Genomic DNA, 22,387 nt, shown 5'->3' with positions numbered 1-22,387 from the left:
GACCAAAGGCATCAACAAACTGAGAAGTATTAATGCATGAAAAACTATGGAGTTTGAGACTTTCTTGGTTAGGGCTGCTTCTAAAACTTCCCTAAGTTGTTCCCTACTCTACTTCTTTAGCTTAACCAGTGCAGTGATTATTCTAGGGCAGGATAGGCTGTGAGGACCAGCAACTTTGCTGCCATAGAAGAAGACTCACACAATTTGGAGCAGTGGATGAAGGACCTATGCCCAGCAATGCTGTTGGTTGAAATTTGTGGAGAGCAACCAACATAACTGAAATGAGAGTCCCAGGAAAGAGAGTAAGGGGCAGAAAAGATACATGGCAAAATAATGTCTAGAAATGTCTCATGTTTGATGAAAACATTAATCTAGATATCCAAGAAGTTCAGAGGATCCCAGGTTGGATAAGCATACAGGCATCTACAACATAGACATTAGAGTTTACTGCTGAAAGACAAAGAGAAAATCACGAATTCAACAGGAGAAAAACAACTCATTGCTTATAGTTGCAATGTATTTAACAGCTGATTTTTCTTCTGAAACAATGGATCCAGAAGGCAGTAGAATAACATATTCAAAGTGCTCAATGAAAAAGCTAGCAATCAAAAAGGAAGGTAAAATAAAGACATCCAAAGATAAACAAATATTGAAAGAATTTGTTGCTAACAAATTTGTCTTGTAAGAAACACTAAAGGAAGTTCTTCTGCTTGAAAGGATATGGCATTGATTGCTGACTTGAATCCACAGGAAGAAACAAAGAGCACTAGAAATGTCTAAATTTAAGTTAATATAAAAGATTTCAGAAATACAGTATGTATTTTTTTTATTTTTACTCTTAATTTCTTTGAAAGGCATTATATAAAGCATTAATTATATTGTTGGGTTATAACATGTATAGATTTAATTTGCATGATAATAGTAACATAAAGGAGGGAGGATAGAATGGAACTACAGTGTGCTAAAATTTCTACATTATACCAGAATTAAATTAATATCAGTGTGATATACATTGTGATTAGTTAGGATGGCCAAGAAAATTGTGTGTGTGTGTGTGTGTGTGTGTGTGTACATATACATATTTAACATAATAGAAGGCATTTAAAGGAGGAACAGAGGAACAAAAAAGACAGAAGATATATAGAAAACAAATAGTAAAATGGCAAACATAAATGTAAATATTTCAATGATAACTTTATATGTAAGTAGTGTTAAATACCCCAATGAAAGGACAGAGATTATAAGACCACATTTAAAAAAAAATCAAGATTCAGGGGGCCTGGGTGGCTCAGTTGGTTGAGCATCCAACTTTGGCTCATGTCATGATCTTGTGGTTCATGGGTTTGAGCCCCACATGGGGCTGTGTGCTGACAGTTTGGAGGCTGGAGCCTGCTTCGGATTTTGTGTCTCCCTCTCTCTCTGCCCCTCCCCCACTCACACTCTGTCTCTCTCTCTCTCAAAAATGACTGATGAATGAATTAAAAAAAAAAATTTTTTTAATCAAGATTCAATAATATGCTATTTAAAAACAGACACACTTAGATTCAGATACATGGAGATTGTAGCAAATGGTTGGAAAAAATATGCTATGCAAATAGAAAACATAACAGAGCAGAGTGGCTATATTTATATCAGACAAAATAGACTTCAAGACAGGAAGTATTACTAACAACATAGAGTGGCATGTCATAATGATTAAAGGGTCAATTAATCAGAAAGAATTTACAAAGTATTGTGTAAAATAAATATATAAATTATAAATGTATACACACCTAACAATAGAAACTCATAATACTTAAAGCAAAAACTAACAGAATTGAAAGAGAGATAATCTGACATTTAGAAATTTCAATATTTCAACCTTAATACTTGGTAGAAAAACTACATAGAAAATCTATATTAAACATTAACTTAGCGTACAACCCACAAAATCATTGTTTAAAATGTTTACTTATTTTTGAGAGAGAGAGAGAGGCTCTCACAAGCGAGGGAGGGACAGAGAGAGAGGGGAACAGGGGATCTGAAGTGGGCTCTGTGCTGACAGCAGCAAGCCCACTGCGGGGCTTGAACTAATGAACCATGAGATCAGCACCTAAGCCGAAGTTGTACACTCAACAGACTGAGCCACCCAAGTGCTCCCCTCAACAAAATCATTTTTAAGAACCTACCCAAGAGAACTGAAAACCTGCATTTACACAAAGACATGTATATGAATATTTATAGCACATCAGTGAAACTATCACCACAATCAAGATAAGGCAAATATCCATTTCCTGCCCCCCCAAACTTTCTTGTGTCTGTTCTTATCCTCTCATACCTCTGACCAGTCTTCCCCTCTTTGTTTTTTAGTCTGGCTTCTTTCACTCAGCATAAATTCTATTTAGACTTCAACCATGTTGTTTAGTTTAAAAAATGTTATGATTCTGGGGGACCTGGGTGGCTCAGTTGGTTAAGCATCTGACTTCAGCTCAGGTCATGATCTCATGGTATGTGAGTTTGAGCTCCGCGTGGGGCTCTGTGCTGACAACTCAGAGCCTAGAGCCTGCTTCAAAATCTGTGTCCCACTCTCTCTCTCTCTGCCCCTGCCCCGCTCACACTCTGTCTCCCTCTCTCTCTCTCTCAAAAATAAATAAATGTAAAAAAATTATTTAAAAATGTTACGATTCTTCTTCATTTATCTATAGTTTGATTTTCCCATACAAAATTTTTAGGTTGAATTTTAAACTTGCCCTATTTTTCCAATTATAGTTGATAGGCAAGTAGTAATTAGATATTTCTTATGCAGAAATAAATTCTACCTGTTACAGATCAGGAATCCTAAATTCTCTCTTGTCCTGCAAGAGAGCAGACACTGACACAGAAATGAAAATGAGAGAGGCTAATGTCTGGGAGGAGACAAGAGCCCTGAACAGGGATTTCGTCTCCATATTTATTGAGTTCTCAAGATTTTACATATGTGGTGAGTGTGCAGAAGGAAACAGGAATCATTAACTCATATGTGTAAGAAGCAAAGGGTCTGGGAGGAAAGTAGCATTTAAAGTTGTGGTCAAAGCACAGTAATATATTGGTGCCAGATGATAAGTAGTTTCCTGTAGGTGATACAACGGATTAGCTGTCTTCTTTAAAGTTTCAGATTGATGGAGCATGCAATTTTAAAGATAACAAGTTACTAGTTAGCTAGTCTAGCTAGCTAACCTTGGGGGCTTTAGCCCTGCAGCAGCTCTGGGCCCTAACCCTTTTTAACCCATTTGTGTAAATGTGAGGAATTCTTGAACCTATTTCCCATATCTACCACTTAAAGTTAATCTGAAATTATGTATCAAAAATTAAAAGTTTTCTAGGAACAAGAGTTACGAAACACCAAAACCAAGCGATGTTGAACAATCTCATTGTAATAATTTAAATGATAGGATAGAGAGCTAATTTTCTATGAGGGTTTTACCTGTTCAACAAGTATGGCAATTCAGTGAAGTTTTTCTTTTCCCTATTTCCCTCTGATTCTACAATGTTGAAATTATCTAGAAAACTAAATGTTGTTTGTTTTTTTTTTTATAAGGATGACTTTTTAACGTTTATTTATTTTTGGGACAGAGAGAGACAGAGCATGAACGGGGGAGGGGCAGAGAGAGAGGGAGACACAGAATCGGAAACAGGCTCCAGGCTCTGAGCCATCAGCCCAGAGCCCGACGCGGGGCTCGAACTCACGGACCGCGAGATCGTGACCTGGCTGAAGTCGGACGCTTAACCGACTGCGCCACCCAGGCACCCCAAAAACTAAATGTTTTTAAAGAATAATGTGAGTTACTTTCAAATTTGTCTCATTCACCTGTGATTCACTGCATTTTTTTTTGTTGTTGTTTCTTTTCAGACTAAATGTTTATTTAGCTTGTTCCGGGATACTGGCCATCATTTGATTCAGAATAATAAAATAGGAGGAATTAATTCTCCATTGTCTAAACTAGTTGTTTCAAAAAACCTGAAAGAAGATAAAGCAGTCAAAGAAAAGGATATAGAAGGAAGGCCTAGGCCTGGGGATATGGTAGGTTGTTGAGAAGGTGATGATTTTGCTAGTTTTGTTACATTTCACAGGCTTGTACTGATTATTGGGTGAATTGCATCAATTTAGTTTGCCTTTTGTTGCAACTTAATGATCATTGTTCCTGCCATTGGGAAGACCATGTAAGAATTCAGTTTTTGAGGCATGTTCATTTTCTTTCAGCAAGCACCTAGTATAAAATCTCAGAGCTCAGATACTCCTTTGGAATTTGAACCCTCTCTAAGCCACAATCCAGAAGGACAGGTAACTATGCATAAAGAGTTGGAAAATTAAGTTTAAATTCATCAGTTTTTTACTGAGCAAGATAGTATGGTATTGTGAAAAATTCATTATCTCAATTACCATCCCATATTTGCCATGACTAGTTTATAACTTTGGGTAAATTTCTTTGTCTTGTTGAGACTCTCTAAAATGAGCAGGTAGTACCAAATTAACCTTAGGTCCTTTCTAACATTAAAAAAATTATGTGTTTTAGTAATTCTACTGTATTACATATTAGAAATCATGCAGAGATGCATCATCTGTAGCATTTACTCATCTGCCCTCAAGACACTCAACAGTCTGGTGGGTGAAACAGATTGGTACATAACTAACCATAACACAGAATTTTGATGAATATTATAATAGAGGTACAAATAAAAGTGCTGTTTGGGCTCACATAATACAGATGAATCGCTCCTAGGATAAAGCAGTCTCAGAAGGCTTCATGGAAGAGCTGGCATTTGAGCTAAGTAGTGAAATATGAAGAGAATAGTTTGCCGGATGAAGATGAGAGGGTAGGCATTTCAGGGCAAGGGAACAGCCCGAGTCAGGACACAAAGAAGGTAGCAGAATTTAGAGTGTATCAGTTAATTTAGTGTATGGAATAGAGATGAAAATAAATGAGAATTTCTAGACGGAGGTGAGAAAGGAGAGAGAGGCTGTGTTGAGTTGTAGAAAGACTGGAAGATTTGCTAACAAGTTTGGACTTCATTATGTAGCTGATAAGGAACTCTTGAGCTTCATCTTGGAGACTCCTATTAATGGTTTTTAAGTCATGTAGAAATAAGACCTCCTATGTATTTCAGGGTAGAACTCTTGCAAGGAAGTGAAACAGAGAAAATGAAGTTGGGGTAGGGGCTTCAAATATTGGTTTATAGGTTTTTCTAATTGTACAGGTGAGTGTGTGATGATAGTTTGATTTAGGGAAGAGATTGTAGTAAGGAAAATCAGAAACTTGAAGAGGCAAGATTTGGAATTGGGGAGCTTTAAGGGTGCTGAGGAAGAAAAGCTAAAGATAACGCAGGTTTCAAGCCTCACTTTCGAGAAGGATTACAAAATCATAAGTCAAAGATCAATATAAGGGAAATGATAAATTTTGGACATGCTGTATTTAGGGTGCTGGAAAAAAATTTGGATAGAAATGTCCATCAAACTGCAGTTGGTAGATGGTGATGTGGATTCTGTGAATGGGAATGTCAGAATATTTCTGATTGGAAATGCTTGGACTTGGAAGATTTGGTGGCAGAAAGAATAGCATTCACTTAAAACAGTTACAAGAAAAGTATTGAACAAGTTAAACAGTGCTTCAGCTGAGGTAGAAGTTTCCAATAATAAAATTGAAAATCCTTTTATGCAAGAGATAACCACTGTAACTATTTTTCTTTCCAGTTATTTTTCTATATAAAGAATATTTTGACAGTCAAGATCACACTATATACGTATAGTTGTATATGCAATTTTCTTATATTGTATATGTTATCCTATGTTACTAAAATTTGTTCATAAATATCTGTTCTTAATGGAAAGAATAAATGAGAGAAAAATATGTTTACAGCAATATGTAGAAGCAGGCACATACATTGTGTTGGAGATTCAGCTGGACAAAGCCTTGGTTCCAAAGCGAATGCCAGAGGAGCTAGCCAGAAGGTGTGTAGCAATGGTTCTTATATTTATATATATATTTTTTGCAAAAACATTTTAGATATAAATAAAAGGAATTCAGATTGTCTCCGTAAATATAATTTCCCTAGACTAAGCAGCAGATAGTTTTCTGGTTTTTTAGCCCAGATTAAGTTTCTTTTGTTATAGCTGTCTTCTTATTACAAAAGCAGTATATGCTCAGCATAAAAAAAAAAAAGAAAAATCAAGGGATACCTGGGTGGTTCAGTTGGTTAAGCGCCCAATTCTTAATTTTGGCTTAGGTCATGATCTCATGGTTCGTGAGTTCAAGCCCCAAATCAGGCTCTGTGCTGACAGTGTGGAGCCTGCTTGGGATTCTCTCTTCCCCTCTTTCTCTGCCCCTCCCCAACTCTCTCTCAAAATTAAATACATCAACTTAAAAAAAAGTCAAGATTTTGAGAAAATTGAGATCAGCAAGCATATAAAAATACTCAGATTTCTACTCACCCAGTGATAACCACTTAAAAATCTTTTTAAAATGTTTATTTATTTATTTTTAGAGAGAGAGAGAGAGAGAGAGAGAGAGAGAGAGAGAGAGAGAGAATCCCAAGCAGGCTCTGCATTGTCAGCTCAAAGCCTGATGCAGGGCTCGATCCCATAAGCCATGAGATCATGACCTGAGCCCAAATCGAGAGTCAGATGCTTAACCAATTGAGCCATCCAGGTGCCCCAGTGATAACCACTTTTAAAAAATTGGTATTTATCCTTCTGGAGTTAAAGTTCCTAAAATACACACATACACACCCATGTCACATATAAATAAGTGCAATTTTTAAAAAACTTTTTTTATATTGTACCATAGTGCTTTTATTGTGTTTCTAGGAAGTTGTCCATTTCATCTAGGTTATCCAGTTTGTTGATGTACAACTGTTCATGGTATTCTCTTATAATTATTTTTACCTCTATAAAAATGGGGAGTACTGTCCCCATATTTATTTCTGATTTTAGTAATTTGAATCTTCATTCTTTTTTCTTAGTGGTTACCTTGGAAATAATGATGACCATCTTTTTTTTTTTAAGTTTGTTTATTTATTTGAGAGAAAGAGCAGTGTAGGGGCAGTGAGAGAGGGAGAGAGAGAATCCCAAGCACTAACAGTGAGGAGACCTATGCAGGGCTTGAACTCATGACATCATGACTTGAGGAGAAACCCAGAGTTAGATGCTTAGTTGACTAAGCCACCTAGGTGCCCCTATAATGACCATCTTAAACCTTTAACAATCTAATTGGAATAATACCAACTAAGTTTCAATACTATTCACCCTGCCTCTCTATATCTCCATCTTTCCCTTTTTATATTATTATTGTCACAGATTACATTTTTATACATTGTGTGCCTATTAGCAAATATTTCTAATTACAATTTGTGCATTTGCCTTCTACAAACAAGTAAAGAGGGGGTTATTTTTATTAAAAATTTTTTTTTTACTGTTTGTTTATTTTTGAGAGAGAGAAACAGAGGGTGAGCAGGAGAGGGATACAGAAAGAAGGAGACACAGAATCTGAAGCAGGTTCCAGGCCCCAAGCTGTCAGTACAGAGCCCGATGTGGGGCTCGAACCCACGAACCGTGTGATCATGACCTGAACCACCCAGGCTCCCCAAACAAGTAAAGAGGAGTTTAAAACCAGAAGTACAATAATACAGGCTTTCATGTTTACCTTTACCAGTGTTCCTTATTCTTCAGTTACCTTACAGTTACTGACTAGTTGTTCTTTCATTTCAGCCTGAAGGGCTCCCTGTAGCATTCTTTTTTTTTTTTAAGTGTATTTATTTTTGAGAAAGAGAGAGAGGGGGACAGAGGAACTGAAGTGGGCCCCATGCTGATAACACTGAGCCCGATGCAGGGCTTGAACTCATGCTTTGAGATCATGACCTGAGCCGAAGTCGAATGCTCAACTGACTGAGCCACTGAGGCACCCCTCCCTTTAGCATTTCTTATAAATTAGGTCTTACTAATAGACTCTTAGTTTTTTTAAATATAATTTATTGTCAAATTGGCTTACATACAACACCCAGGGCTCATCCCAACAGGTGCCCTCCTCAATGCCCATCACCCATTTTCCCCTCTCCCCACCCCTCCATCCACCCTCAGTTTGTTCTCTGTATTTAAGATAGACTCTTAGTTTTTGTTTATTTTGTTAATTTCTTCTTCATTCTTGAAGGATAATTTGCTGTATATAGAATTTTTGGCAGGCATTCTTTTTTCTTTCAAAACTTTAAATATGTTACTCTAGTACCTCTGGCCTCCATGGCTTGTGTTATTCTTTTTGACATTATTGAAATTATCTGTTTATCTTTTGTGACAAGTCACTCCTTTCATTGCTTTTTGAGTTTTTCTCTTTTCTCTGGCTTCTGACAATTTGAGTACAATTTATCTTAATGTAGATCTCTTCAAGATTATTCTGCTTGGAAGTTGTTATGCTTCTTGGATATATAGATTCATGTCTTTCTCCATATTTTGGGAGTTTGGGGCCATTATTTCTTCATAATTCTTTCTGCCCCTTTCTCTCTCTCTTCTCCTTCTGGGATTCTCATAGGGTATATATTGGTCACACACATTGTGTATGTTGATGGTGTACCACAGATTTTAGGCTCTCTTTACTTTTTTTTATTTGTTTTTCTTTCTGTTCCTCAGATTGTGTAATTCCAATTATCCTCTCTTCAAATTTGCTCATTCTTTCTTCTGCCTGACCAACTCTGTTGAACCTTCTAGTAAATTTATCCTTTCTGTTATTGTACTTTTCAACTACAGACTTTCTGTTTGGTTCTTTTAAAAATTTCTGTCTCTTTACTGATATTCTATTTTCTTTCTGTTTATACATCATTTTCCTGATTTCTCTTTCCTTGTTTGTGGTTTCCTTTAGCTCTTAAGCCTGAGTAAATTGCTTTATTTCACATCTTTTTGTAGCAAGTCTGAGTGTGGACTTCTTCAGGAACAGTTTCTATAGATTTATTTTTTTCCTTTGAAAGAGGCACACTTTTATGTTTTTTGTACATTTTGTGATTTTTTGTTGTTGAAAACTGGACATTTGGATATTATACAAACTTTGGAAATCTGATTTTCCCCTTCCCCAGGGTTTGCTGTTCTTAATTGTTGAAGTTGTAGATTGTGTTTAGCCAGTGTGGGTTGGTTTATTTTGTTTGTTTGTTTTTTTTCAGCCAATGTTTTGATTGAGATTTCCTTAAATGCCAAGATCTTAAGATAATCAAACAAATAAAAATAAAACAAAAAATATTTCTTTTGTCTGCAAATGATTCCATACTGGAGCATTCTTTTAACACTTAACAAGGCTGTTTACATTTCTGCCTCAACCTTCACTTCCTGCTTGCACTGGGACTATAGGTCAGTCAGTGGTGGAAGCTTGGGGTCTTCTCTGGTCTTTTCTGAGCATGTATCCTATCCTAGGATGTGTGCAACTTTCATGTTTAATGTAATGCTGTCAAGGTTCATCCATACTGTAACATGTATCAGTACTTCATTTCTTTGTTATTAAATTAGATTTCACTGTATGGATGTACCACATTTTTTCCCATTCTTTAGTCGATGGACATTTGGACAATTCTTAATACAACATTCGATAATGATTGTGTTAAAATGGAGGTCAACTGATGTAACTCCTCTGCTCAGAAACCACCAGTGACTCCCTGACACACTCTGAGTAAAAGTCAAAGTCCTCACAATGGCCTACAACTCCTTACATATTCTGTATGTACTTTGCTCTCACTTTTTCAGTCCAGCCATACTTGCTTCCTGCTATTCCTCACACATGCCAAACACATTGTTGCAGCAAAGCCTTTACACTTTCTGTTCTCTTTGCCTATATTTTCTTATCCCAGATATCTACACAACTTGCTTCCTCACTTCCCTGAGGTTTTTCCTCAAATGTTAGCATCTCAGTAAAGTGTCTTGATGAAATGTGCTTCCCTACTTCACCACCCTAGCTCCCAACATAGTCTATTTGCCTTCCTGCATTATTTTTCTTCACAGCACATATCACTAACATATTTATCTTAATTATTGTCTTTCTTTCCCTGCTAGAATTCAAGCTCCATGAGGGCAAGAATTTTTATCTACTTTGTTTAATGCTCTATCCCCAGCATCTAGAAAAGTGACTGATGGATAATAGGCAGTCAGTATATATTTTGAATGAGTGAATAGATAATGTTGTTCTGGAGAGGAAATTGGGTGGCTGGAAGACAAGGTTGTCAACAAGGCTAATAACAAGGAGACAATTTAGTATATGTTGTTTCATGCCTCTTAAGTTCTGAATCATGAATGTATTACCTATTAAAATAAATAAAATTAAAATTAGAAATCAAGAGCAGAGATATACAATTACATATGACCTATTAAAGAAAAATTGAATTTGTGAATTTGATTATAAACTTTAAGGCAGTACTATATACTTCAGCAGGAATCTGAAGCTACAAGGAGGAAGAACTAGAACTTAATTTCCTCTAGTTTTTGTAAGGTCTCCTGAAAATGGAAGGTAGAAAGTTTAGCATAAGTAGGTTGACAGTGACAAAATATACTTTCTTACTCACCACAAACACTGGTATCATTATTGTAATTGAATGCAGTCATAAATTATGACCAAGAGTACACTTTTTATCCTCGATGGACAGGAAAGAAAAGCTTTCACTTGCCTTGTACCATTTGGATTTCCAAAACTTCATGCTATCAGAGACTCTTCTGAGTGCACCTAAAATCATAACACCCATATCTTTCCAACTCCTGAGTCAAACAGTCTCTTGAGTGCAATAGCAGTTTTAAAAAATGTGTGAGAGTAAAGCCAGGGCTCAAATTAGCCAAAAAAAGTACAACTTAGTTAGTTTCTGAGTAGCTGCTTCCTGGCTTCTTCCCTATCTAGTTCACAGCCATATACTGTTCTATGGTTCGCATCTAAGCTTTTATATGAGAGAAATGCACAGTGCTCAAGTATGATGTGGGAACAGACCTTAGATCTCCCTCATATAGGCTCTTTGGAGGTATGAATAAGAGAACATAAATCTGCGGATCATTGTTTATTTTTTGTTGTTTTTTTTTTTCCTGGTACAGGGTCAAGGATATGATTCCACCAAGGCCACCTCTTACCCGTAGGACAGGAGGAGCTCAAAAGGCAAGTGCCAAAGCTAAGGTGAAACTATAATAACATGTTGAGTATACCCATTTGAAAATAAGGCATGGACTCTTCAGTATGTTTTCCAGAAGGGGTGAGAAATTGTAGCTGCATATATTTCCCTTCCTGGTTTTGTTTGTGACCAGTGGCAGACAGTGAATAGTGTATAGTGTTTAGTCTTTGGCTGGTCTCTGAGCTGAAAAGGGCAATTTGTACCTAAAGCAGTATTGAATGTAAAACCCAATCCACTTTCAGACTTCCATTACACATCTTGATCTCTCTGAAGCCTCTTTCCAGACATTTTGTATTTTCCTAGGCGGTGAGTGACTACCACATGCAGATCAAAAATATTTCTAGAGCCATTCTGGATGAGTATCACAGGATGTTTGGAAAACAGGTGGCCAAACTAGGGAGTGATATGGATAGTGAAACCCTAGAGGAACAGAAGTGCCAGCTCAACTATGAACTTAACTGCTCTGGAAAATACTTTGCTTTCAAAGAACAACTCAAGGTAAACATTCATTTAATTATTCCATGGATTTTTATGAAGCATCTTCTCTACATTCTTAATTATAGTTGTCCAGCTATGCTTCCACATTCTTGCTAGCAATGTGCCTTATGATAGAATGCCACAAACTCTACTTGTGCAAAGCCTTGGAATGGTTCAGTATCCATTCCAAGTGTGAGCTTTTAAGAAACTAAGTCTTTACTTGAGGGGGCCAAGTTTTGAGACAGGTTTCATGTTGCAGGGATGAAACTTTGTACATGTTACTGATTCCATGACTACTCTGTCTCCCATTGCCAACCTTTCCATCGTCCACACAATCACTAAGATTTGAGAAATATTTACTTAATAATAATTTCCCAAATAATAATGGCTAACATTTATTGAGTGTTTGCTTACACCAGACAAATTTTTAAATGCTTCAAATTTTACTAATTTAATCCTCACAACAACCCTATGAGGTAGATATTCCTCATTTTACAGATGGAGAAATGCAATATTAATTGGTTAAGTAATTTCCTTAAGATCACAGAGATAGTAAAGGTTAAAGATGGGGCTTAAATTTAGGCAATCTTGCTCCAGAACTCATACTCTTAACTGCTATACTGGATTGCCTCTCTGAACACATTTACTGTGTGTCCTGTCCTGTACTAAACAGATAAAAAGAAAGCACATGGAAATAATAAAGTGAAAAACACTGATGCTGATGGAGGCAAAACACTCTTCTCAGTAGATGGCATGATTACAACTTAGTTTAATTCCTGGTTCTGCCATTACTAGCTGGATGGTGACTTTATCTCTTTGAGCTTCAATTTCTTTGCCTAACAATAAGGGATAATACTAATATTATCACATGGGTTCATTATGAGAATTAAATAATATAATGCATGGAAACTGCTTAGTACAAAACCTGACAATAACATTAACTTAAGGGGAATAAAAGCTGTCATGGCTATAGCAATATGTTATTTGTACAGCATTTTAAGCTTCACCACCTACCTGTTATCTTTCTTTGGCTTCTCAATCATCTTCTGAAGTAAGATAATAATACCAGAAACACACATCCATATAACAAATGAGGAAAATGAGGTACTAACTGTAATTTTTGAGGTTGTACAGTGGCAGGATTAGAACCAGAATTCCATTCTCTAGACTGTCAAATCAGGCCTTTTTCTCTTGTATCATGTGGCCATGATGAGAGATGTAATACATAAACCTAATGCTGAGGTCTTCTTTAGCCTTATAACTCTCTTCACATGATATGAGTTCTACATTGACTATATTAGTGATGACGTTAAGAAAAGAAGTTATGCAGAGTATGTCGAAAATCAGAGGAAAATCAGAGCTGACACTCTTATCAGTCACCAAGGGAGAAACCAATCATCTTCTGAAGTTCTGATGAGCCTTAGACCAGATGCTCAAGGGAGGCCTGTGTTGTCAGCATGGTACTGGACTCTGTTATCAAATGGGTGATCTGTACCTCTTACAGCATGCTGTAGTAAAGATTGTGAGAGAGAAGTATTTGAAGACAACATCATTTGAAAGTCAGGAGGAACTGCAGACATTTATTAGTGAGCTCTATGTGTTCTTGGTGGATCAGATGCATGTGGCCTTAAACCAGGTAGGTGATCAATAACTGAGAGCCCTTCCTTTTCTCTTTAAGGCATCAAAGTCTCTGAATGATTCCCTCCTTCCTTGATTCCTTTCTTCCTTAATTCAGCAAACAGAAATGTGATCGATTAAAACAATAAATAAAATCGGCTAATGCAAATTGTAAAACAAAAATCATCATTTTATTTATTCTGTGAATGTGTGTAATTCTCAGTTTGTTCTCTGATATTGGCAATCAAAACCAAGAAACATTATGAGATTTCAGATATTGGACCTATATGACAATGATGCTTCAAACATGCCTTTTCATTGGACAGGTAGCCTGTTCTTCTCCCATTTGTCTGTTTTTTTTTTTTAAGTTTATCTGTTTATTTTGTGGGGAGGATGGGCAGAGAGAGGGAGAGAGAGAATTCCAAGCAGGCTCCACGCTCAGCGGGGAGTCCAACACAGGACTTGATCCCACAACCGTGCAATCATGACCTGAACCAAAATCAAGAGTTGACCATTTAACTGACTGAGCCACCCAGGTGCCCCCCTCCTCCCATTTATCTGTTTATATCTGTATTTGCACAGCTTGCATATTGCCTTTATTTGCTCATTTTTAAATGTATACAGTTGTGGTTTATTTGAAAACTATGACAAAAACCAAAGTCTTTTTGTCCTGTTGGTAGTCGCTAAGCAGCTATGCTTCCTCAAACCCTCTATTCTGTTTGTTCTTTCCTTCACTTGATTTTCTTCTCTGTCACCATCATTTTTTCTTTCAACTTGTCTAGCCTTTCTGGAAGAGGAAGGTGAGGAATGTCCAGTATCCTAGCTAGCATTAAGAGAACAATCCTGCCTTGGGCACAGATGACTTGGATGAATTGCTTTGAAAATTGAACATTAGGTGGTAATTACTGTTGCCTTATGCCTCCAAGGAATCCCTGTCTAGTAGACGAGAGAGACATAAAATACAAATAAGTGTAGCAGGGTGAGGTCAATACTTGAAGGGATGTGTCCATGGTAAAGCAGATTAGGAGATGCCTAAATAAAAAGTAATCAACTCTGCCCTGAGACCTGTCAGGAAAGGATTCACAGAAGAGCTGTGGCTTGAGCTTGAAGGCTAAAAAATTCTCAAGGTGGAGGATTCAGAGTATTTGAGTCATAGGTAACATCACAAAAGCTTGGAAGCTTGGAAGCATATGGGATACACAGAAACTGCATATAGTTCGGGAACGGATGCTAAACTGGTTAAGGAACAGAGAAGCAGGAGGTGAAGCCAGGGATCAGTAAGTTCCTAGTAGGGGAGTTGGGAATATGGATGGAGACCTTGTATGCCACAGAAAGAAGTTTTGCCTTTTCTATTATTAGCATTTTGGAAGCAATAAATGTAATTATTTTACACTGGGGAGTAGTATGATCAAATCTACATTTTATGAAAAACACTGATAACAGTGTGTCAGTTGGGTTAGATGCAGTGAAACTGGTGATGTTAACTGGTTATTACATAGTAAGTAGGAAAAGGGGGCAAAGATTAAGTTTAAGGCTCAATGACTGGGTAGCAGGGTAGTACCAGTAAGTGGGACAAGAAATACAACACAAGCAGATTTAGTGGGAGGTAGGTGATATTGAAATTACTTTTGAATATTAGCTCTTGTGGGATTTTTCTCAAGAGTGAGATCTGAGCTGGAGATGAGATTTGGGGAGCCATAAGTGCATATAGGCATACCTTGGAGGTACTGAAGATTTGATTCTAGACCACCGTAATAAAGCAAATATCAAAATAAAGTGAGTCAAATTAATTTTGTGGTTTCTTAGTGCATATACAAGTTATATTTACACTATACTATACTCTATTACATGTGCAATAATGGCATTATGTCTAGAAAAACAATGTACATACCTTAATTAAAAAATAGTTTAGGGGTGCCTGGGTGGCTCAGTCGGTTGGGCGTCCAACTTCAGCCCAGGTCATGATCTCACAGTCCATGAGTTCGAGCCCCACGTCGGGCTCTGTGCTGACAGCTCAGAGCCTGGAGCCTGCTTCCGATTTTGTGTCTCCCTCTCTCTGGCCCTCCCCTGCTCACACTCTGTCTCACTCTCTCTCAAAAATAAATAAACATTAAAAAAAACTTAAAAAAATAGTTTATTGCTGGGTATTTGGGTGGCTCAGTCAGTTGAGTGTCCAACTCTTGATTTCTGCTCAGGTCATGATCCCAGGGTCATGGGATTGAGCCCTGTGTCAGACTCCACACCGAGTGTGGAGCCTGCTTAAGATTCTCTCTCTCCTTCTGGCCCTCTCCCCAGCTCACACACACTCTCTCTCTAAAACAGAAACAAAAACAAAAACAAAACCTAAAAACTTTATTGCTAAAAAATGCTAACCATCATCTGAGCTTTCACTGAGTCCTAGTCACTGATTACAGATCACCGTAACAAATATAATTAACAATAAAAAAGCTTAAAATATTGTGAGAAGTACCAAAATGTGACACAGAGACAAGTAAGCAAACGCTATTGGAAAATGGTACCAACAGACCTGCTTGACACAGAGTTGCCATGAACCTTCAATTTGTAAAAAAAATAAAAATAAAAAAAGCAATATCTTTGAAGCTCAATAAAACAAGATATACTTGTAGATGCTAGTTAAACTATGGTTATAGATGGAGCTGCTGAGGAAAACATAAGTAGAGAGAGAAGCAAGCTGGTGGTAGAACACTATAGAAATACCAACATTTAAGGGATGGATGAATAAAAGAATTAATTAAGGAGATAAGTGAATTGTTAAAAGAGCAAAAGAACCAGAAGACAGTGGTGTCACAAAAGCTAAGGGAAGAGAATTTTAAGAAGAAAAAGTAGTCAACATTGTCAAATATTCCTAGGAGTTATGAAAAGCAAAAGCTGGGGAATGGGAAGGGGAAATTGGAACGAGGCGGTCAAAAGATACAAACTTCAAGTTACAAGATAAACAAGCACCAGGGATATGATGTACAGCATGATGACTATAGCTAACACTGTTGTTTAATATATTTGTAACTTGTTAGGAGAGTAAATCCTAAGAGTTCTTACCACAAGAAATTTTTTTTCTTTTTATTGTGTCCATGTGAGATGATAGATGCTAACTAAACTTACTATGGTAATTATTTTACAATATATGTCAGTCAAACCATTAAGCTATGTGCCTTAAACTTACACAGTGATGCACGACAGTTATATCTGAATAAAACTGGAGAAAAAGAAAAACAAAATTTGAAAAGTTTTCATTGGATCTGAAAATAAGGAGGTTATTAACTTTTACATAGCAGTATCATTGGACTAATGGAGAGGATTCAAATTATAATGAATTGTGGAGTAAATGAGTGCTTAGGAAACAGATAAATATAAATTCAGGAAGCTGGGGGACACCTGGGTGGCTCACTTGGTTGAGTGTCCGACTCCTGATTTCAGCTCAGGTCATGATCTCAAGGTTCCTGAGATCAAGCCCCATGTCAGATCTCTCTCTGCTTAAGATTCTCTCTCTCTCTCCTTCTATTTTCTTCCCCTCTCCTGATTGTGCACTCTCTCTCTCTCTCTCTCTCTCTCTCTCTGAAAATAAATAAATAAACTGGAAAAAGAAGTTGGAAGATAAAAGGAAGAAGTAGGAAAATAGTAGCCAGAAATTATCAAGGTTTTCATTTTAAGCTAGAAATGCCTTTAGCATGTCCATCGGTTTGGGAGAAGGAGTCAGCAGACTGGGAGAAATTAAAAATAGAAGGAAAGAGAGAATAATTGATGGCAAACCCAGGGTATATACAAATGGGAAAGAATCAAGAAGTTAGATGGAAAGATTAGTCTTGCAACAGAGAAGGATGTGATGCTTCTTCAGACTGAAAGTAAAGAGATACAGTGGATACAGAAATCAACTATATCAGTATGGTGTTCAAAAGCTGAGGTATCCCTGGCCCGATGATTTCCATTTCCTCTGCGAAGTAATGTGTTTACTGGACAATGAAGGGAGTAAGGGTTGAATGAAAAGCTTGAAGAAAGAAAATTTAGACACTGCATCATAGTATTATGGAATGTGTTGCTAAACAAGGACAAATACATAGATTACTGAGTATGAAAGGCCTTTAGCTAAGACTGAATGCCAAAGAATCTGTGGCAGCTCAGAGATTTCGGTGTGTATGCAGTCTTCCTCTGGACCAATCAGCAGCTCCTGTAGGACTGTTTTAATTTGGGAATTTTCAGGCCAAGTGCAGGCAAAGGACAAGGTGCCTGGGACCTGAGTTTGCTGGTAAGAGTAGTATGAGTGGATGGCCATGAGGCCCGGTATTACACAGTTGGGAAAAGACAGGTATATTAGAAATGAGGGAAATAAAGTCAGAGAGTAGTTTTAAGGGGATTAAGTGACAAAAAGATTGAAGGCTTATAACATAGGTTCTTGGAACAGGATATTAGAGGTAGAGTATTTCTGGTTTAGGCACTGTAGTATGTTGCTGGAGGAATTTGGAGGTCAAGATCATCAAAATCAAAAAGAACAAAGAACAGAGACATAATCTGTAACCAGGAGCTCTCTTTGGCCCATCTCAAATTAAGCTTTACTCTCTATATCCCTTAGCAACTCTACTTGTTAATGTCACTGATAATTTTTTTACTTCTAAATTCTAAAGAATTGGAGGTCTTCCTTGGCAGTAGCTTCTGATCCTGGAGATTACTTATTATACTATAACTGCTTTCCTGGATGGTATATAGGACATAATATTTTTCTGGGTTTTTCCCTACCTTTCTGGCTATTTCTAAAATGTTTCCTTTTGGGGATATATTTATATATCCCACGGAATGTGCAAAGGTAACTTCCAAAGCTTTATCCTTAGTCTCCTATTTTTTTGATGTTTGAAGATTCTAGCTAGTGCTTACCAACCTTTTTCATGTCATGGCACCTAAAAATGATAATATTCATCCCATACACAAGAGAAAATTAAGGAAGCTGTTTGAGGTCAAAGGAGGCTTACTTAAGGATTTTGACTGCCCTAAGTGCTGAGGAGGAGATCTCTGTTCTAATTAATTTTTACTCACTTCCATGAGCTTAGATTGTTGGTATTCATATACCTGACCTTCTCTTTCATCCCTGATATGTCTCTCTTGGTTCACTCTTACTCTCTTACTATATTGAACTATAAGAAACTCCAATGTCATTTTCAACCTCGTGACTGAGGTCTCCCATCTAGTTTATTCTTATAAGACTCTCTACTTGTAATTGCTTTGTTTTGTCTAACTAACATCTTGATGTTGACAGACCATGCCAGATGATGTCCAACACGCGCTTTCAACCATTTATACAAGCAATGAACAGCTTCGACTCTTCGCATTTGAAGCAGAAGTGAATGAGAACTTTGAAATGGCAGCAGTGTATTATGAAGAGGTAATTAAAGGTCTTTCCAGTAGTTGTTATTACTATTATTTGTGTAATATGGGTATAACAAATAGCAGTTTTTAATTATTTAAAACCCATCAGGACTGATGAGAGGACAGACACATAAATCAATAAAATAGAGTCTATAAATATGTCCACACAAATAAGGCCACTACATTTTTGACATAGATGTAAAAGAAATTCAATGGAGAAAGGACAGTCTTTTCAAAGAAATGGCTTTAGAATCACTGGTCATCCATATGCAAAAAATGAACTTTGACTTAAACCTCAAACATTGTAAAAAATCAACTTAAAATGGACCACACATCTGAATCTAAACCATAAAACGATAAATATTTTAGAAGAAAACAAAGGAGAAGGTCTTCATGATCTGGAGTTAGGTAAAGAGTTCTTGGACATGACACCAAAGCATGATACATAAAAGAAAAATATGATAAATGGAACTTCATCAAAATTAAAAATGTGTGGTCTGTAAAAGACACTATTAAGAGAAAGAAAAGGAGAAAATATCTGCAAGACATATATCTGACAAAGGATTTATTTGTATCCAGAATATTAAGAACTCTTAAAATTCAACAATAGAAAACAACTAAATAAAAATGGGCAAGAGATTTGAACAGATATTTCACTAAATATGATAAATAAGAACATGAAAAGATATTCAACATAAGTAGCTATTGTGGAATGCAAATTAAAACCACAATAAGATGCCACTACAACTTATTAGAGTAACTACAGTGAAAATGCTGACAATACAAGGTGCTAATGAGGATACAAAGCAACTGGAACCATCATACTTTGTCAGAGGAAATGCACAATGATAACGTCATTCTGGAAAATAGTTTGGCAGTGTCTTATACATTCACCATATGACCTACTCCTGGATATTTACCTTAAAGAAGTAAAATCTTATGTACATGAATGCTTACAGAAACTTTATTCATAATTGCTCAAACAGAAGCAACCCAAATGTTCTTTAAAGGGTGACTAAATAAACTATGGCTTATCCATATAATCTATTCAGCAATAAAAGAAATGTATTACTAATACAACAACTTGCATGAATTTCAAAGGCATTATACTGAGTGAAAGAAGACACTGTCAAAAGGTTACATACTGTATGGTGTCATTTATATGATATTCTTTTTTTAAATTGAACTATAGTTGAATACAATTTTGTATTCAACACTTTCAGGTGTACAATATAGCGATTTGACAATTATATATATTACAAAATGCTTACCACAATAAGCATAGCTACCATTGGTCACCATACGAGTTATTATGACATTATTGCCTACATTCCCTGTGCTGTACTTCTCATTCCCATGACTTATTTATTTTATGACTGGCAGTCTGTATGTCTTAATCCCCTTCACCTATTTCACCCATCCTCCCACTCCTCCTCTGACAACTACCAATTTTCTATATTTATGAATCTGTTTCTGGGTTTTTTTGCTGTTTGTTTTGCTTTGTTTTTAGATTCTACATATAAATGAAATATAGAATTTGTCTTTTTCTGTCTGATTTATTTGTCTTAGCGTAGTGCCTTCTAGGCCCATCCATGTTGTTGCAAATGACAAGATTTCATTCTTTTTTATGGCTGAATAATATTCCATTACACACACACACACACACACACACACACACACACACACCACGTTTTCTTTATCCATTCAGCTATTGATAGACACTTAGGTTGCTTCCATATCTTGGCTATTGTAAATAATGTTGCAATAAACATAGGGGTGCATATGTTTTCAAATTAGTGTTTTGGTTTTCTTTGGGTGAATACCCAGAAGTGTAATTACTGGGTTCTATGATATTTTTATTTTTAATCTTCTGAGGAACCTCCCTGCTGTTTTCCATAGTGGCTATGCCAATCTACATTCCCATCAACAGTGCACAAGGGTTCCTTTTTCTCTACATCCTTGCCAATACTTGTTATTTTTTGTCTTTTTGACACTAGCTATTCTATTTTCATTTCCCCGAAGATGAGTGATGTTGAGCATCTTTTCAAGCATCTGCTGGACATCTGTACATCTTCTTTCAAAAAATATATATTCAGGTCCTCTGTCCATTTTTAATCATATTATTTGTTTTTTTGGTGTTCAGTTGTGTGGGGGTGGGGGAATGGGCAAAACAGGTGAAGGGGATCAATAGGTACAAACTGCCAGTTATAAAATAGCATGTCTTTAAAGGTCATTCATGTCATAGTATGTATTAGTATTTTATTCCTTTTTATGGCTCAGTAACATTCCATTGTATAGATAGAGCACATTTTGTTTATTTGTCCATTAGGTGATGGGTATTTGACTAATATCCACTTTTTGACTATTATGGATAATGCTGCTATAAACATTCATTTATTGTTTAAGTTTAATATGGACATATGTTTTTAGTTCTCTTGGGTGTATACCTAGGAGTGGAATTACTAGATCATATGGTAACTCTATGCTTAACTTTTTGAGGAAATGCAAAACTGTTTTCCAAAAGGTTGTACTCTTTTATATTCCCACTAGCAATAGATGAGGGTTCCATTTTTTTCATATTCTCACTAATTCTTATTATTATACATCTTTTAAACAATTATAGCCATTCTAATGGGTGTGAAGTGGTATTTCATTGTGGTTTTATTTTGCATTTCTCAAATATCAAGTTATTTTGAACATCTTTTCACATTTATAATTTTTTAGTAGGAAAATATGTTCCAGATTTTTTGGAATTAATGTTCTAAATTAATTGACAGAGGAATATTCAGACTATAACAACTTCAAAACATCAATCTATATAAATCATATGTTATGTCTTTATGTCCTTATTTCACTTTGCATATGTTCTCAAAGTTCATCCATGTTGTAACATCTGTCAGCATTTTCTTCCTTTTTAAAGCTAGCTAATATTCCATTGTATGTATATACCATATTTTGCTTATCCATTCATCTGTCAGTGGGCACTTGGGTTGCTTATACTTTTTAGCTATTATGAATATTGTTGCTTTGAACATGGATGTACAAATATCTCTGAAACTCTGCTTTCAATTCTTGTGGGTATATATACAGAAGTGGGATTGCTGTATCACATGGTAATTCTATTTTTAATTTTTTGAGGAACAACCATCTGTTTTACAAAGTGGCTGCACCATTTTTACATTCCCGCTGTTTACAAGAGTTCTAATTTCTCTGCATCCTCAACAATTGTTATTTTCTGTTTTCTTGACCCTGGCTCTCTTAATGGGTATGAGGTGGTATTTCATTGTGGTTTGATTCCCTAATGATTAGTAATGTTGAGCATCTTCTATGTATTTTGGCCATGTGTAGATCTTCAGAGAAATGTCTATTCAAGTCCTTTGCCTATTATTGAGTCAGGTTGTTTAACTTTTTGGTGTTGAGTTTTAGTAGTTCTTTATATATCCTGAATATTAACCCCTTACCAGATATATGATTTGCAAATATTTTCTCCCATTCTATGAGTTACCTCTTTACTCTGTTGATAGTTTCTTTTGATGTACAAAATGTTTTTTTTAATTAAAAAAAATTTAATGTTTATTTTTGAGAGAGAAGACAGAGCATGAGCAGGGAGGGGCAGAGAGAGAGAGAGAGAGAGACAGACAGACAGACAGACAGAAGCTGAAATAGGATCCAGGCTCTGAGCTTTTAGCACAGAGCCCAATGGGGAGCTTGAACCCACAAACCATGAGATCATGATCTGAGCCCAATTCAGATGCTTAACTGACTGAGCCACCCAGGTGCCCCTGATGTA

At 36.4% G+C, this 22,387-nt stretch overlaps 1 protein-coding gene across 3 annotated transcripts in view; it reads left to right on the top strand.

Moving 5' to 3' along the window:
* Positions 1-22,387, top strand: part of CFAP70 (cilia and flagella associated protein 70) — a 100,556-nt gene that overhangs the window by 39,796 nt on the left and 38,373 nt on the right. For all 3 annotated transcript variants that reach the window (XM_043598030.1, XM_043598029.1, XM_043598028.1), the window contains exons 11-17: positions 3,869-4,039; positions 4,220-4,300; positions 5,874-5,965; positions 11,057-11,117; positions 11,434-11,628; positions 13,112-13,243; positions 18,488-18,613. In XM_043598030.1, coding sequence (XP_043453965.1) covers positions 3,869-4,039; positions 4,220-4,300; positions 5,874-5,965; positions 11,057-11,117; positions 11,434-11,628; positions 13,112-13,243; positions 18,488-18,613 — 858 coding nt within the window. The remainder of the gene's footprint in view (positions 1-3,868; positions 4,040-4,219; positions 4,301-5,873; positions 5,966-11,056; positions 11,118-11,433; positions 11,629-13,111; positions 13,244-18,487; positions 18,614-22,387) is intronic.

This window comes from Prionailurus bengalensis, chromosome D2 (genome assembly GCF_016509475.1).
Source record: "Prionailurus bengalensis isolate Pbe53 chromosome D2, Fcat_Pben_1.1_paternal_pri, whole genome shotgun sequence".
NCBI classification, from domain to species: domain Eukaryota; kingdom Metazoa; phylum Chordata; class Mammalia; order Carnivora; family Felidae; genus Prionailurus; species Prionailurus bengalensis.
The sequence above is the reverse complement of the archived record's forward strand: the minus strand, read 5'-3'. Positions and strand labels throughout refer to the sequence as shown.